This window comes from Lithobates pipiens, unplaced genomic scaffold (genome assembly GCF_037356315.1).
Source record: "Lithobates pipiens isolate NorthernLeopardFrog02 unplaced genomic scaffold, aLitPip1_a1.2 Scaffold_13, whole genome shotgun sequence".
Lineage (NCBI taxonomy): Eukaryota > Metazoa > Chordata > Amphibia > Anura > Ranidae > Lithobates > Lithobates pipiens.
In genome coordinates this window covers 489,881,768-489,899,882 of record NW_027507718.1, presented here as the reverse complement: position 1 = coordinate 489,899,882, position 18,115 = coordinate 489,881,768, and the positions used below count along the sequence as shown (strand labels likewise).

At 46.3% G+C, this 18,115-nt stretch overlaps 1 protein-coding gene across 2 annotated transcripts in view; it reads right to left on the bottom strand.

Annotated features, from left to right (window-relative positions):
- The window catches only part of PANK2 (pantothenate kinase 2), a 35,505-nt gene extending 18,052 nt beyond the window's left edge, over positions 1–17,453 (bottom strand). The window contains exons 1-4 of one of the 2 annotated variants that reach the window (XM_077478006.1): positions 17,250–17,453; positions 5,639–5,991; positions 2,891–3,144; positions 114–290 (exon numbers count right to left, since the gene is read on the bottom strand). In XM_077478006.1, coding sequence (XP_077334132.1) covers positions 114–290; positions 2,891–3,144; positions 5,639–5,991; positions 17,250–17,409 — 944 coding nt within the window. In that variant the 5' untranslated portion in view covers positions 17,410–17,453. The remainder of the gene's footprint in view (positions 1–113; positions 291–2,890; positions 3,145–5,638; positions 5,992–17,249) is intronic. The other variant, XM_077478007.1, reaches the window with a different exon arrangement.
- Between the last annotated feature and the right edge of the window lie 662 nt (positions 17,454–18,115).

The window sequence follows — 18,115 nt, the reverse complement described above, 5'->3', positions numbered from 1 at the left end:
AATCCATTATGCTTTAATTATCTTTTTTCAACAAGGATGGAAAAGTAGTGAGGTTTTTGTTAGCATTTTGATTGGTGAACATCAGGAACTCAAAGTTGCTACAGTGGACTTACCTGGAGGCAACCGCATAGCCTGGCAATCCAAAGCGATCATAATCCCCACCGTAAATGTCACGAACAAGCTTATCCACTTTTGTGCTCTCCCCAAGAGCTGCCATTTCCAGAGCCTCTTCAAAAGTGGAGCAGCCAGTGAGGAGGCAACACAAACCGAAGAACGTTCCTCCTCCGAGGCTGGAGAACACAACAGAGAAAGTGTTACTGTATTATAACTTCCCCTGTAATTACACACACATACATATATACAGTGGGGACGGAAATTGTTCAGACCCCCTTACATTTTTCAGTCTTTGTTATATTGCAGCCATTTGGTAAAATCATTTAAGTTAATTTTTTTCCTCATTAATGTACACACAGCACCCCATATTGACAGAAAAACACAGAATTTACATTTTTGCAGATTTATTAAAAAATAAAAACTGAAATATCACATGGTCCTAAGTATTCAGACCCTTTGCTCAGTATTTAGTAGAAGCCCCCTTTTTATCTAATACAGCCGTGAGTCTTTTTTTGGGAAAGAGTCAAGAAGTTTTTCACATCTGGATTTGGGGATCCTCTGCCATTCCTCCTTGCAGATCCTCTCCAGTTCTGTCAGGTTGGATGGTAAATGTTGGTGGACAGACATTTTTAGGTCTCCTCAGAGATGCTCAATTGGGTTTAAGTCAGGGCTCTGGCTGGGCCATTCAAGAACAATAACGGAGTTGTTGTGAAGCCACTCCTTGGTTATTTTAGCTGTGTGCTTAAGGTTATTGTCTTGTTGGAAGGTAAACCTTCAGTCCAGTCTGGTTTTCTCCACACATACCGCTTAGAATTAAGGCCAAAAAGTTCTATCTTGATCTCCTCAAACCAGAGAATCTTATTTCTCACCATCTTGGAGTCCTTCAGGTTTTTTTTCTTTTTTGTTTTTTTCTTTTAGCAAACTCCATGTGGGCTTTCATGTTTCTTCCACTGAGGAGAGGCTTCCGTCAGGCCACTCTGTCATAAAGCCCCGACTGGTGGAGGGCGGCAGTGATGGTCGACTTTCTACAACTTTCTGCCATCTCCCGACTGCATCTCTGGAGCTCAGCCACAGCGATCTTTGGGTTCTTCTTTACCTCTCTCACCAAGGCTCTTCTCCCCCGGTAGCTCAGTTTGGCCGGACAGCCAGCTCTAGGAAAGGTTCTGGTCATCTTAAACATCTTCCAATTTTTTTGTAACCTCGGCCAGATCTGTGCCTTGCCACAATTCTGTCTCTGAGCTCTTCAGGCAGTTCCTTTGACTTCATGATTCTCATTTGCTCTTATATAGACAGGTGTGTGGCTTTCCTAATCAAGTCCAATCAGTATAATCAAACACAGGTGGACTCAAATGAAGGCGTAGAACCATCTCAAGGATGATCAGAAGAAATGGACAGCACCTGAGTTAAATATATGCGTGTCACAGCAAAGGGTCTGAATACTTAGGACCATGTGATATTTCAGTTTTTCTTTTTTAATCTGCAAAAACGTCAACAATTCTGTGTTTTTCTGTCAATATGGGGTGCTGCGTGTACATTAATGAGGAAAAAAAATAAACTTAAATGAATTTAGCAAATGGCTGCAATATAACAAAGAGTGAAAAATATAAGGGGGTCTGAATACTTTCCGTCGTCCCCACTATACTTATCTTAGGAGTAAGAGTTAGGCCGCGTACACACGAGAGGATTGTCCGTCCAACTAAGTCCGTCAGACAATCCGACAGACAGTCCGTCCTACTTTTGAATGAACGGACTTGACCACACACGATGAACAGACAGTCCGCTGAAAGCTTGCGCGATGACGTGTACGGCACGTACGACGGGACTAGAAATACGACGTCCAATACACTGCAATGCAACCTTCGGCCGTGTAAATCCAACTAGCCTACTCACGAGCGGACTGTCCGCTGAAACCAAAGTTGGACGGACTGTATTACGGAGATTCCGAAAGACTTAGTCCGCCAGACTGTCCGCTGAAAAAGTCCGCTGAAGCCCACACACGAGCGGACTGTCCGCTGAAACACGTTTCAGCGGACTAAGTTGGACGGACAATCCTCTCGTGTGTACGCGGCCTAAGAAGCCAAACACAATCATTTATTACCCACCATCTCTCCACAAGATGGCAGCTATTGTTGATAGTACTTGATCAATAGCCCTTGTGGGCACGGCTGCCAACAAAAAAACGCTATACAATTCTACTGGATGAGAACAAGGTTTATTGTGTAACCTTTTTCAGCTTTAAGTGCCTATTGTTCATTCCCTATCAGGGGTGGGATTTTGGATGTGGAGTGTATGGGGGGGCTATTTGAGCTCAGTGTTTTTAATGACATTCATGTTAAATGTGTCACAGTCTTATTTTTAATTAATAAACTGGTACACCGTGAGAGCGTGGTCCACTAGAGGGGGCTTTTTATACTGCCTCTGGTGAACTTAACGCCTGGGAAATATGTTTCATCAATAAAGTCTTATATCAATTTTCAAATAGAACGTAGTTGACCCTCCTTTTTTACCTTTCTGGCGACATCTTTGTCCAAATTTTCTAGTTTTGCAGTTTACTGTTGTTACATTTGGAGGTATCCCGTCTCATGGACATATCAGTTATTGCTTAATAATTTAATTTATAGGGTGATATGGATTCAGAGGGGTTTTTATTGTATTTCTAGCGTGGTACAACACTTTTATTTTTACTAGCGAAAATAGACACATCTAGTCACTAGGCTCCTGTGTGCAGGCACAACAAAAAGAATCCACTTGACCTGTTCTATTCAGAACCACTTACCTGGTGCCTGTAACCCGTTTATAGTCATCTTTGGAATACACAGCCAGGATGCTGACCCCTGAGCCAATATTTACTAGAAGGAGGGGGTAGGGGTTTTCCAGAGCATAAGGAATCTTCCGACACCGTTCAGGATCTCTGGGAGTTTCCAGGTAAAAACACTGTGACTGACCATTAAAGCCAACAGAGTCAATAAAGAGTACTCCTTTAATAAGGCAGTCCAGTTCATCAAGCTTGCAAAGTTCTAGTCCTCCGACCTAAAAGATGAGAGGAACAAACACTCATTATTGTGAAAATATGATCTTTTCACGTTCATAACCTATAAGAGTCCTTGCTTAATTCTGACCTATGCACTTTATTACACCTGGAAGACAAATGCAATGCTATGGGCAACCAAACATTTCCCGGGTAGAAACTACTTACCCTTTTCTGAAATCTTCAGACTAGTTATGTGGCTCCCAGGGTTCTCTTCTTCTCTGACAGGGTGGTCCGTACTGTGATGTGAGGGCATCAACACCACTTTCTACACCAGTACATTGTGACCGGAGGGCAGGCGGTGCACTTTTAATCTCCAGGATAGGAGATTCAATTTAACCCACAATTGGGCTTTAAGAAAATGCATTTACTTAAAGGGATTGAAAAATCATGAAAATCTTGGCCACTCCTTTCTGTTCAGTGCCCCCCCAGCAAGCAGTTTGCTATGGGGCACCCGAGTCAAGTCACAGCTCCAAGGAGCCCTGGCCCCGCCCCCTCTCTCCCCTGATTGGCTAGCTGACCGATTGACAGCAGCAGATGGCACCACTGCTGTGTCTCAGCCAATCAGGAAGGAGAATCTCGGATGGCTGAGACACTCAGGGATATCGCTGGACTGAGAGAGACCTCAGGTAAGAGTTAGGAAGGCTGAGGGGGGCTGCTACACACAGATGGCTTTTTATCTTAATGCATTAAGATAAAAACACTTCTGCCTTTACAACTCTGTTAAAAGAGAAATATTGGAATCTTTTTTATTTGAGATTCATACTTACCTAGGTGAATGCAGCATGGGTCTGATGCTGCATCTGTCCCCCACAGCACTGAGCTGAGGAGGGGGTGAGGAGCGGCTGTCTCAGGCTCTCAGTGGCTCACTGAGAGGCTGAATCGGGTGTCAGTCCAGGCACTTGGTGGATCCAGACATTGTCGCAATGATGCAGTGCCTGGACTGATATCCGTGACATCCGCAGAGAGCAGACTTCAGTCCGCTTTCTGCTGAAAACGGGTCACAGGAGTGCAAAACGAATTGCACTCCTGTGATCCGTAGGAGAAGCCCTGACAAAAATAAAAAAATAAAAAATCAGGCTGGACTTCTCCTTTAATGGTTTATTAGCTTTATATATGTGCATAAGAGCGGCCATATTTGTACATGACAATACCAACAAATCATTCTACTTAAACTAACAAACACACCCTTCTCTCTCTTTCTAACCATATCTCATCAGCTATATACTAGAGTGACTACCTGCAGTATTTGATATACAGCCACAGGAAGGAGAATGAAGATTGTAATGAACGGCAATTTCCTGCAGTTTTGTTGTGCCACATCCAGTGACTGAAAGCTAACCAAGAAGAACCCCTAACGATGGACATTAAAGGCACGTACAGAAAGTAAAAAGTAAATGGGTAACAAAATGTATTAATTAAGCTGTCATAAAAACATTGCATAGAAAATTCATTTGAACAACAGGGGCATTACTGATACAAAGTGCAATACACTATAGAGCAGTGATGGCGAACCTTGGCACCCCAGATGTTTTGGAACTGCATTTCCCATGATGCTCAACTACACTGCAGTGTAGTAGAGCATCATGAGAAATGTAGTTCCAAAACATCTGGGGTGCCAAGGTTCGCCATCACTGCTATAGAGTTTGTTACCCTACGCGTTTTGGATCACCTAACGTCTCCTTCTTCAGGGGGGTGTGTGTGTGTATATATATATATTATATATACACACACACACCGTATTTGCCGGTGTATAAGGCGACCCGGCATATAAGACGACCCCCTAATCTTACGGGACAAAAACGCTTTTAAAACTGTACTTACCGTATAAGACGACCCGGCTTTCGACGCTTCCGAGGCTTCATATTTCTTCCTTCTTCCTGCATTTGCTGGAGCCAATCACGGCGAGAGATGTATTCTATTAATGAATACAAAGCCTGCTTGGATTGGCAGAGGCTGTAACATCATCAGCCCGCGCCTCTCTGACTCTCCAAGCCAATCCGAGCAGGCTACAGAGTAGCCTGCTCGGATTGGCAGAGGTCATTACTCCAATCCGAGCAGGCTTTGTATTCATTTGAATACATCGCTCAGCAGGATTGGCTCAGCGGTATATACTGTATGTAGCTGAAGCTACATACAGTATTATCGAACACCAAGCAGCCATCCGAGGGGATGACCCGGCGTATAAGATGACCCCTGCTTTTTGGCCAATTTTTTTACATGTAAAAGGTCGTCTTATACGCCGGAAAATACAGTATATATAGCAAAATGCACATTTCTAATGAAAAGATACAGATAACAAGATATTAGACCGCTCTGGCGGTGCGCTGGCAGGACGTCAGGAAAAGTTGAGGGCTTTCACACTGGAAACAACAGTTGTTTGAGGGCGGATTGCAGGCGCTATTTTTAACGCTATAACACCTGCAAAACGTCCTCAGTGTGAAAGCGGTCTTAGCTAGAAAAAGTGTAATAGTATATGCTTTCCTGAATACTTACAGTCAGGAATTCCTCTTCAAACTTATATGCTCCGCCCCCAGTGGCGCACAACGAGGTGTGTAAACTGGAGAACTGCTTATCCCGTGCCATCTGAATGAAGACGGACATATCGTGAGTGGGAAATCGGATGAAGTGCAGGCTCCCCTTTCTGCCACACATGGTCAGATCCTTTAGCTCTAAGTGGACATCTCGAATGCCGGTCTGTCCATAGGCCACATTGGACGTCAGGTATTTTCGGATGCTCTTCAGGCTTTCCACTTCCTCCTGTTCTTCTTCGGTCGTGATGTCTCTGGGTTCAAAATAGACAAGTTTGACCAGCGTCCCACCAATATCCAAGCCAAACCAAGGAAAGGCTAGGACAAAAGACACACACGTTATAGAGCCCACAAGGTCTCTCTAAGAAATATTTTACTGATCTGGGAACAAATCCATGTAAACAGAAATAATGCCAACCTGTTTTTCAGTTTGAAACCGGCACATAAGAAGTACAAATGGGTTGGAGACCTGATTATCTATGGTCACAATACATTTCCCAGATGAATGGAAAACAGAGGTCCCATTTGCAAATATAAGTGAAACCCGCACAAAGTAAGAAACACCCTCAGAAAGCTACTTTAAAGTTGAATTCCAAAATACAATTCAAAAGTGTAGGTCAAGGAACAATTACATTAAAATGAGATATATATATATATATATATATATATATATATATATATATATATATGCTTTATTTATTTATTTATTTTTGATTCAGGCAGAAAAGCCCTCAGTTGCTATTTTCCTGTTGCGGGCGGACAGCACACTACTTCTGCTGGGCTAAAAAAGATCTGCCAAGTTGTCTCTTTCTGAGCTACAATGGAAGAACTGGGAGTAGGGATCCGATTTTGTGAAAGAATACACAGCATGCTGGATTTCTGGCAGGACAAACATTTCTCTCATCTAACATATATAAACAAAATGCTTTCAATGGTATATTTAGAGGTTAAAGCGGAGTTCCACCCAAAATTGGAACTTCCGCTCATTTGTCTCCTCTCCCCCTCCAGTGATATAATTGGCACCTTTTGGAGAGAGGGGGGGACAGGATACCTGTCTTTGTCTTTAACACTAAATACAATATGACACTAACTGACGCTGGGTGAGAACGGACTAAGTGCCACTGACATCTCCAGTGATAATACTCTACATCGACTGTACCAATGACACTGTCTGGGAAGGGGTTAACATCTAGGGCAATCATGGGGTTAACCGTGTGCCTATGTGTAATGTGTGCCGCTTTTACTAACAGCTTTTGCAAGCGGAAAAAACAGCCCGATAGCTGTTCCCGTGTACAGGTCTGTGTGGTTGTAAACAAAGAACTCTGTGTGTGATTGGACACAGACAACCAGCCAATGATTGTGTCTGAAATCTGTGGTCACATGCTATGGGTCGGCAAGGGGCCACGCACATGCATGCCCCAAACCTGGAAGAAGGCCGTCATGTACATGTATGTGATGGTGCATGTACCTGCCGCCCGCTCACCAGTATATTTACTGAGTGGTCAGCAGAAAGTTAAAGTGACTGCCAGGTGTTTTTTCCACCTGAAAAGCGGTGTTCCAGCCGCAATTATTTTATTTTTTTTTTTAAATCAACAGCTACAAACACTGTAGCTGCTGACTTTTAATAAGGACACTTACCTGTCCAGCGAGCCCGTGATGTCGGCTGCCCGAGGCCGATCCGTCCATCGGATCGGGTGCCGGCACCGCCATCTTAACGAAGAGAAAACAGGCAGTGGAGCCTTGCAGGTTCATTGCCCGTTTCCTACTGTGCATGCACGAGTCGTGCGGCGTTTTACAAATGGCCCCCTTGTTTTCTGGGACACACACATGTCCCAAAAGACAACGGGGCAGCTCGCTGAAGAGGAGGAAGTGGCGTGGAATAGGAAGAGGCAGATTAGGAAGACTGCCTAGCAACAGGGGCTTCTGGTAAGTAAAAAGAAATTTTTTTTACTTTTTTTTTTTTTTATATAATTTTTTTGTGAATGTAATGCCCTGTACACACGGTTGGACATTCCGGCGACAAATCCGTCTGATTTTTTTCTGACTGATTGTGGCCCAAACTTGTCTTGCATACACATGGACGCACAAAGTTGTCAGAAAATCCGATCATTCAAAACGTGGTGACGTACATCACGTACAACGGGACTATAAAGAGGGCAGTAGCCAATAGCTTTCGTCTCGTAATTTATTCTAAGCATGTGTGGCACTTTGTCTGTCGGAATTGTCTACACACGATCGGAATTTAGACAATCGGATTTTGCTGTTGGAAAATTTTAGATCCTGCACAAACTTTGTGTGTTGGAAATTCCAATGGAAAAAGTCAGATGGAGCCCACACACGATCGGATTTTCCGACAAGATCCGATCGCACATTTTCCGTCAAAGTCTGACTGTGTGTACAGGGCATTAATGTAATTTTTTCTTTTTTTAGGATGGCCCTGCACTTTAATGAATAGGATGCGTTAAGTTGAAAAAACACATACCTTTACAACCCGACACAGTGGTGTAGTGGTTAGCACTCTCGCCTAGCAGTAAGAAGGGTCACTGGTTCGAATCCCAACCACGACACTACCTGTCTGGAGTTTGCATGTTCTCCCTGTGCCTGCGTGGGTATCCTCCGGGTACTCTGGTTTTCTCCCACACTCCAAAGACATGCAGGTAGGCTAATTGGATTCTGTCCAAAATTGGCCCTAGTATATGAATGGGGGCCTTAGACTGTGGGCTCCTTGAGGGTAGGGACCAATGTGAGTGTACAATGTACAGGGATAGGGAGAATTGTAGACACTCAGGATGAACTGGTGTCTTTATTCAATCTTACTAACTATGTAACCCATTTAAAACGAAATACTAGTAGCATGGTGTTTATTTGCCTCCACAACCCAACACATTGACTAGTTGTCACTGAATGCATAAGGTGAAGAAAAATACTTTCAATTTTGCTGGGTCCAGAGAAGTGATCTATAATGCTTTATAAACTACATCAGGATGGTGGCTGGGAATGCTAAATATACTAGTATAACTCGTGCCGGATATTACTGTCAGCACTCTTGTTCCGGTGGAACGGACAGCTGCGAGTAGTGTACAGCAAGGGATTGAGTCGGTCACTCTCATCTGTTTATAAAAAGCCTTGAATTGTTTTCAGTACATACAAGGTGTTCTGTTATAGGGGGAAGAAATAGGCGCAGCTAACCCGAGATCCCCCTACCTCCTCAGTGTAAAGAATACAAGGTTTTTTATGAATGGATGAGGGGAGTGCAAGCCACGAGTAAGGGGATGTCCTCCCAATGTGAGGGAACTTCCCTGTTAGAAAGCTGTCATAAGTACAAGTCTTCATTGGAAGATTTCACTTTTTCCTGTCCTGATGACATTTGCCCATCTATCAGTCCCAGTGATATTGGTAATCAATACAACTAAAGAGAATGAATCTCCCCAAAGTAGGTGCAGTAAGCAATAAACACCTGACAGTGGTTCTAACCCCACATCACTATATGAAGTCTATAGTGATCCTTCAGTGAGAGATGGTGGGGCCAGGCTGAGATAGGTACAGGTTTATGGCACCATCCTCCGGTATGTGAAGGGCAAAGTACCAATAGCTCTACACAAGTCATCCCTCAATGCCCTTATATTCACCTTGCCTGCACTTGCTTGTTATTCCAAAGCATTGAAATCAGCAGTGACCCCGGGAAACGGTGATGTCACTTCCCTTTGTCATATGACATTACACAGGCCAAGCGATTGGCTGCTAGGACCAGACATTGCAGCAGCACCTGCTCCCCCATAGATAGGAAGTGCCAGCTGAAGAGGCGGGAAGGAGTAGCGAGGGAGCACAAATAAGATGACTACAAGGGGTTTGTGGGGCACCCTTTGCAAAGGCGTCGGCACTTTGCCCTGCATGCACAAGCTGTTGGTATCTCTTTAAGAAAAAACAGACAGACAATCTAACCATCCAATTATATTTATTTTACATGGATCATCCAAGCAGGACCTTGGCAGAAAACAACAGATGGAGTGTGGAACATTGCTGGAACCTCAGGGTACTTGGAGGGAAGCCATGAAGATAGGACGGCATGTCTGCACTGACACAGCAACTCTGGGGTTTGATAAGCAGGAGGAGCCCAAGGTTAAAGCATACAGACAGAATTGCAAGAACTCAGCTCTCCATATTAATAAAAGGAACCATTGTCTTCCATACAGATCTACAGTGCATACGCAAAGTATTCACAGAGCTTCACTTTTTCCACATTTAGTTATCTTACAGCCTTGTTCCAAAATTGATTACATTCATTATCTTCCTCAAAATTCCACAAACAACACCCCATAATGACATTGTGAAAGAAGTTTGTTTGAAATCTTTGTAAATTTATTAAAAATAAAAAAAAACAAATCCCATGTACATAAGGATTCACAGCCTTTGCCATGACACTCAAAATTGAGCTCAAGTTCAGCTCCTTTCCATTAATCATCCTTGAGATGTTTCTACAACTTGATTGGAGTCCACCTCTGGCAAATTCAGTTGATTGGACATGATTTGGAAAGGCACACACTTGTCTATATAAAAGGTTCCCTAGTTAACAGTGCATGTCAGAGCACAAACCAAGCCATGAAGTCTAAAGCCCCATACACACAATCAGATTTTCTGCTGATTTTTTCCTTCAGATTTACCAAAACCATATAATATGAGGTCAAACGTTAGGAGTTTCAATTTGTATGCAATCAGGCAGGCCCTTGCACTACATGGTTTTGGTAAATCTGAAGACAAAAATCTGCAGAAAATTTCATAGTGTGTATGGGGCTTGAGAGATTGTCTGTAGAACTCCGAGACAGGATTGTATGGAGACACAGATATTGGGAAGAGTACAGAAAAATATCTGCAGCATCAAAAAGGTCCCAATGAGCACAGTGGCCTCCAACATCTGTAAATGGAAGAGGTTTGGAACCACCAGATCTCTTCCTAGAGTGGGCCGTCCAGCCAAACTAAACGATCAGAAGAGAAGAGCCTTAGCCAGGGAGGTGACCAAGAACCAGACAAACACTCTGACAGAGCTCCAACATTTCTCTGTAGAGAGATGAGAATCTTCCAGAAGAACAACCATCTCTGCAGCACTCCACAAATCAGGCCTGTTTAGTAGAGTGGCCAGACAGAAGCCACTCTCAAGTAAAGGGCACAGGACAGCCCGCTTGGAGTTTGGAAAAAAAAAAAAAAATTAAAAAAAAAAAAAGGCACCTGAAGGATTCTCAGATCAAGAGAAACAAAATTCTCTGGTCTGATGAATCAGACAGAATTCTTTGGCCTGAATGGCAAGCATCATGTCTGGAGGAAACCAGGCACCGCTCATCCCCTGGCCAATACCATCCCTATAGTGAAGCATGGTGGTGGCAGCATCATGCTGTGGGCATGTTTTTCAGTGGCAGCAACTGAGAGACTAGTCAGGATCGAGGAAAAGATGAAGGCCGCAATATACAGAGACATCCTTGATGAAAAACTTCTCCAGAGCGCTCTGGACCTCAGGCTGAGACAAAGGTTCATCTTTCAACAGGACAATGACCCTAAGCAGGAATAACAAAAGGAGATGCTACGGGACAACTCTGTGACTACAGGAGCACTTCCTGTACTAGGGTCCCAAACCTCTACTCTACCAAGCATCCAGAAGCATAATACGGCTGTAGCTTAGTAGGAGACAATATACAGCCACAGGGCAGGTGAATCGCTTGGCATAGCCAAGAAACAACGTGGATACCCTAGATCCTTGGCTTTAATACCGGAACCAACCACCGGGGTTCCAAGACCACCACCAAACGACCCTATATGTATACAGTACACCATTCCTACAGTGCTGTGATGTGGAAAGATAACCCCTAAAGCAAAAGAGAATCTGTCCACAAAATGATACCCCCTATGTACTGTTATACTACCCATCCAATCTCCACTGTCTGCTTTTATACATTTTAAAAACACAGACTAGATTTGGCTCTCTAATGCCCTGGTACAAACCATAGGATTTTCCAACAACAAATGTTGGATGTGAGCTCGTTGTCGGAAAGTCTGTGTATGCTTCATAGAACATTTGTTGTCGGAATTTCCACCAACAAATGTTTGAGAGCAGGCTCTCAAATTTTCCGACAACAAAACTTCTTGTCGGAAATTCCGATTGTGTGTACACAAGTCCGACGCACAAAATTCCACGCATGCTCGAAATCAAGCAGAAGAGCCGGACTAGCTATTGAACTTCATTTTTCTCAGCTTGTCGTACATCTTGTACGTCACCACGTTCTTGACGTTCAGGATTTCCAACATTTGTGTGACCGCGTGTATGCAAGATAAGTTTGGGCCAACATCCTTCGGAAAAAAATCCACGGTTTTGTTGTCGGAAAATCCTATCGTGTGTACGGGGCATTACGCTCTTCTGAAGAGGAAAACCCTCGTTAGTCAAGCACTCCAGTATCCCTTGTGTGGATAACACCATACATCAATCTACCAAGTGTTCAACATTTTATATTCATATGTATGAATATGTAGTATCTTTTTGTATATACTCATTTTGTTTATAATAAACTCTTTGTTTCTTTACACAATTCTGTGAATGTCCTTGAGTAGCAAAGCCAGAGTCCAGACTTGAATTTGATTGAACATCTCTGGGGAGATCTGAATATGGCTGTGCACCGACACTTCCCATCCAACCTGATGGAGCGCGAGAGATCCTGCAAAGAAGAATTGAAGAAACTGCCCAAAAATAGATGTGCCAATCTTGTGCCATCATACTCAGAAAGACTGAGGCTGTAATTGGTACCAAAGGAGCTTCTACAAAGTGCTGAACAAAGGCTGTGAATACTGATGTACATGGGACTTTTTTTCCTGTTTTTTATTTTTAATAAATTTGCAAATATTTCAAGCAAACTTCTTTCATGTTGTCATTACGGGGTATTGGCTGGAACATAACAAAATGTAGAAAAAGTGAAGTGATGTGAATACTTTCCGGATGCATTGTACATCCCTTCTTCAAACACTAGAAACACATCCCTCTGTCACACCCTTTGTAATGACCAGTTCACATCACATGCAGTTCACTGCACTTTTTTTCTGCACTAAAAATACATGCACAGTGTTTTCCATGTATTCCAATGGCTCTAGTTCACACCATGCAGTCAGTTTCTGGTCAATTTCTGCACTGGAAACTGACTGCATGGTGTGAACTAGAACCATTGGAATACATGGAAAACACTGTACATGCATCTTTAGTGCAGAAAAAAGTGCAGTGAACTGCATGTGATGTGAACTGGCCCTAAAGAGAACCTGTCAAAAAAACAGCCGTCATCCGTCACAGCAAAGGCAGATCTTGTGGGCCAGACGACTCGCTATTTGTGATGCTGCAAAGACATGCACTGCCCCTAGAAATTGTACAGCCAATAGGGCTCAGGAAATGTACACCCCCCGCACCATATAGGAACCCCAACAGTGATAACAACCCCCCCCCCCCCCCACCATATCCTACCCTATTCTCACCACAAACATTGTCTACACTTTTCTCTCTACCCTGTGTAATCATGTGTTCTAATCACAGCTATCCTCTCTCTAAAATACATTTTTATTAACACCACAACCCCCTCTCCTCCTATAGAGAACCTATTCCCTGCCCCCTCTCTCTCTATAGCTCTGTATACCCTCCAGTCACACCATCAACCCTTCCTAGAAACACAGACCACTACAACCCCCCCACCCATAATATCCCCATACAGTCATCCCCCCCCCCCATGACCCTGTACAATCACCCTCCCCATGTCCCCATACAGTCACCCCCCCCCCCCATGTCCCTGTACAATCACCCTCCCCGTGTCCCCATACAGTCACCCCCCTCCCCATGTCCCCATACAGTCATCCCCCCCCCCCATGTCCCTGTACAATCACCCTCCCCATGTCCCCATACAGTCACCCCCCCTCCCCATGTCCCCATACAGTCATCCCCCACCCATGACCCTGTAAGTCTATCTCCCCCCCCCCCCATGTCCCTGTACAATCACCCTCCCCATGTCCCCATGCAGTCACCCCCCCATACAGTCACCCCCCTCCCCATGTCCTGTACAATCACCCTCCCCATACAGTCACCCCCCCCCATGTCCCCATACAGTCACCCCCCCCCATAATATCCCTGTACAGTCACCACCCCATAATATCCCTGTACAGTCACCCCCCCCCCCATAATATCCCTGTGCAGTCACCCCCCCCATAATATCCCTGTGCAGTCACCCCCCCCCCCATAATATCCCTGTACAGTCACCCCCCCCCCCCCATAATATCCCTGTGCAGTCACCCCCCCCATAATATCCCTGTGCAGTCACCCCCCCCCATAATATCCCTGTGCAGTCACCCCCCCCCCCATAATATCCCTGTGCAGTCACCCCCCCCCATAATATCCCTGTGCAGTCACTGTTCTGTTACACCCCCTCCTCTTCTACGCTCCAATCCCCGACCTCTTATCACTCTACACTGAGATCACATTTCCCATTATACCCCCCCCCCTCTATTCTCACACTATAGATGACCATTGCTTCCATTATATACAATCCCATCATACCCTTCCTCCTCCTCCTCCTCCTCCTCCTCCCTCTGAACCGATAACCATCATAGTCCAAATATAAAACCTTTTCATACCCTTCCTCCCTACAGAGGACAACAGCTGTCTGTATACATAATACAATGATACCCCTCCTCCCCCCTCCCTATAGATGACCATAGCAATCTGCACCTACAAAATTAGTACCCCCCCCCCCCCCTTTAAGCATTCTGTATATACAATACAATCCTCTCCCCCCCCATAGATGAGCATAGCAATCTGTATTTACAATAATATACATCCCCGCCCCCCCCCCAAAGCATTTTCTATACACACAATAATATCACACCCCCCCCATAGCATTCTGTATATACAATACTATTGCCCCCTCGCTATACAGGACATGAGCAATCTGTATATTCAATACCATTATAAAACCTTCCCCTCCCCCTCCATAGATGCCCATGACACTGTATATACAGTAGAATCATACACTCCCACCCCATAGCAGTCTATCAGACCCTTCCTCCTCTTTCACTGTTTATGACCAATAACCTTCTGTATATACAATCCTCATATCCTTCCTGCCCCTTCCCTATAGATGACCACTGTCTCCATAGTCTGTACACAGACTTATTATGCCCTTCCCCCACCCCTATAGATAAATATAGCAGTCTGTATACACAATTCCATCCCTTCCTCCTCCCTATAACCATCATCCCTATCGGTCTGTATAGAAAATCGTTCAAACCCCTCCTCCTCTACATCACAGGATATGGGGGGTTCATGTACTAAATAAGCTGATCATTTTGCAAGAGAATTGTCCCTCAGCTTAGTGAATGAGGTCCAATCATGAGCAAGCAAACAATAAAACGTACATACATCACAGCACTGTCACTATATACACATTTATTTTTTCCACTTGCACACGATTGGAGTATGATTTTTTTTACCACATCACTAAGCTCCATCTTAAATCCCTTTACACAATGACAGCGCTTGTGTTTATTAAATCAGCCCCATCATCTCCGCATTCTCCTCCCGGCCTCTTCCTATATACAGCACAGCTGCCTCCATAGCAGTCCATACACAGACATGTGATCCTCCTCCTGACTCTGTAGTGTTCACCTAGAGCCACAAGCTGTCATTACTACTACAGGACAGACCCCACCACCCCACTCCTCCCCTTCATAGCAGAGGAAACTACAAAGCCATCCCATCACACCCATAGATCATGTATGGCTCGGGGTGGACAGGAAAACAAGACCCAGCATGCCTTGCAGAGGGCTGGTGGCAGACCTTTCAGGGAAGGCTTCTAGTTGGAACTTATTGGGTTTACAGTCACTCAGCAGTCAGAGCCGTGTCCCCATAGAATGCTGGGACCTTTAGTTCCTAAGATGTATGTCATTTAATTGGGGGCATTTTAAGATGTGTCATTTCTCATCCTCAGGTCTCCAAGATTGGGCACAGGGTGGTGACATCTTCCATGACTTCCAGCTTCTACCCCCTCTCACCCCAATCACAGGACCGCATCCGCAGCGGCTGGCCAATCACAAGACCGCATCCGCAGCATGCTATCCATCGCAAGACTACATCCTCATCATCCAGCCCAATCACCGGACCGCATCCTCAGCATCCGTGCCCAATCACCGGACCGCATCCTCAGCATCCGGGCCCAATCACCGGACCGCATCCTCAGCATCCGGGCCCAATCACCGGACCGCATCCTCAGCATCCGGGCCCAATCACCGGACCGCATCCTCAGCATCCGGGCCCAATCCCCGGACCGCATCCTCAGCATCCGGGCCCAATCACCGGACCGCATCCTCAGCATCCGGGCCCAATCACCGGACCGCATCCTCAGCATCCGGGCCCAATCACCGGACCGCATCCTCAGCATCCGGGCCCAATCACCGGACCGCATCCTCAGCATCCGGGCCCAATCACCGGACCGCATCCTCAGCATCCGGGCCCAATCACCGGACCGCATCCTCAGCATCCGGGCCCAATCACCGGACCGCATCCTCAGCATCCGGGCCCAATCACCGGACAGCATCCTCAGCATCCGGGCCCAATCACCGGACAGCATCCTCAGCATCCGGGCCCAATCACCGGACAGCATCAGGGCCCAATCACCGAGCCGTATCCTCATTAACCAGGCCAATCACCGGACCGCATCCTCAGCATCCAGGCCAATCACCAGACCGCATCCTCAGCATCCAGGCCAATCACCGGTCCGCATCCTCAGCATCCAGACCAATCACGGGACCGCATCCTCATCATCCGACCCAATCACGGGACCGCATCCTCATCATCCGACCCAATCACAGGACCGCATCCTCATCATCCGACCCAATCACAGGACCGCATCCTCATCATCCGACCCAATCACGGGACCGCATCCTCATCATCCGACCCAATCACGGGACCGCATCCTCATCATCCGACCCAATCACGGGACCGCATCCTCATCATCCGACCCAATCACGGGACCGCATCCTCATCATCCGACCCAATCACGGGACCGCATCCTCATCATCCGACCCAATCACGGGACCGCATCCTCATCATCCGACCCAATCACGGGACCGCATCCTCATCATCCCGACCCAATCACGGGACCGCATCCTCATCATCCGACCCAATCACAGAACCACATCCTCATCATCCATCCAATCACAGGACTACATCCTCATCATCCGGCTCCTGTCACTCTGGTTCCCATACAAGACATGCTGGGCCCGGAATAAATCGGTCACAAATCTCCCCAATAACACACGAGGCCTCCCGAGGATCTTCAGCCGCAGGCCATGCTGGGAGATGTGGTTCCTTAGCGGTACTACACTGCCTGCCTAGACTGGGATTATCCCATACAGCTGGGACTTGCAGTCCTCCGGGCACAGGCCACGCTGGGCCCATCTCGGAATCCTAAGGACAATGCTCGGACTGCTATTCTCCGGCATGCTGGCACTTGTAGTTCCCCTCAGGCTCACCCTGTAGCCCCGCCCCCTTCTCAGCTGTCACTCACGCGGCCTGTTTTTCCTCAGCGAGTCGTGCCGCTGTCTCCTCCCCCGGGCCGCTCCCGGCGGCGCCTCCGACGAGCTGATCCTCCGCCGTGTAGCGGGCTCCCGTCCTCCGCCATCCGCCCCCTCCTCCTCTCCGGGAGCCCGCGGGCCGTTCTGCGCCATGACACCGTCACCAGCTACCCCCTCACACTCCTACCGCGCCTGCGCCAGCCATGGAAGGGGGAAGGACAGCCTGGCCAATCACGTCCCGGGCTGCGAGTGAGTGAAGAGAGCTCCGCCCAATCAGCGCGGGTACGGGGGTGGGTGGGGGCAGCGCGGTTTCCATGGAAACGGGAGAGGATGTCAGTGTAGACCCTGCTGGGAGCTGAGCGGCTATTTCTGGAATCATTCACTGAGATCCTCATTGTTACCAGGGAAAAGAGAGAGCCTGTGCACCCTGATGCTGTGCTATACATCACACACCCTCCCATACTGTGCTATACATCACACACCCTCCCATACTGTGCTATACATCACACACCCTCCTAATACTGTGCTATACATCACACACCCTCCCATACTGTGCTATACATCACACACCTTCCTAATACTGTGCTGTACATCACACACCCTCCTATACTGTGCTATACATCACACACCTTCCTAATACTGTGCTATACATCACACACCCTCCCATACTGTGCTATACATCACACACCCTCCCATACTGTGCTATACATCACACACCCTCCCATACTGTGCTATACATCACACACCCTCCTAATACTGTGCTATACATCACACACCCTCCCATACTGTGCTATACATCACACACCTTCCTAATACTGTGCTGTACATCACACACCCTCCTATACTGTGCTATACATCA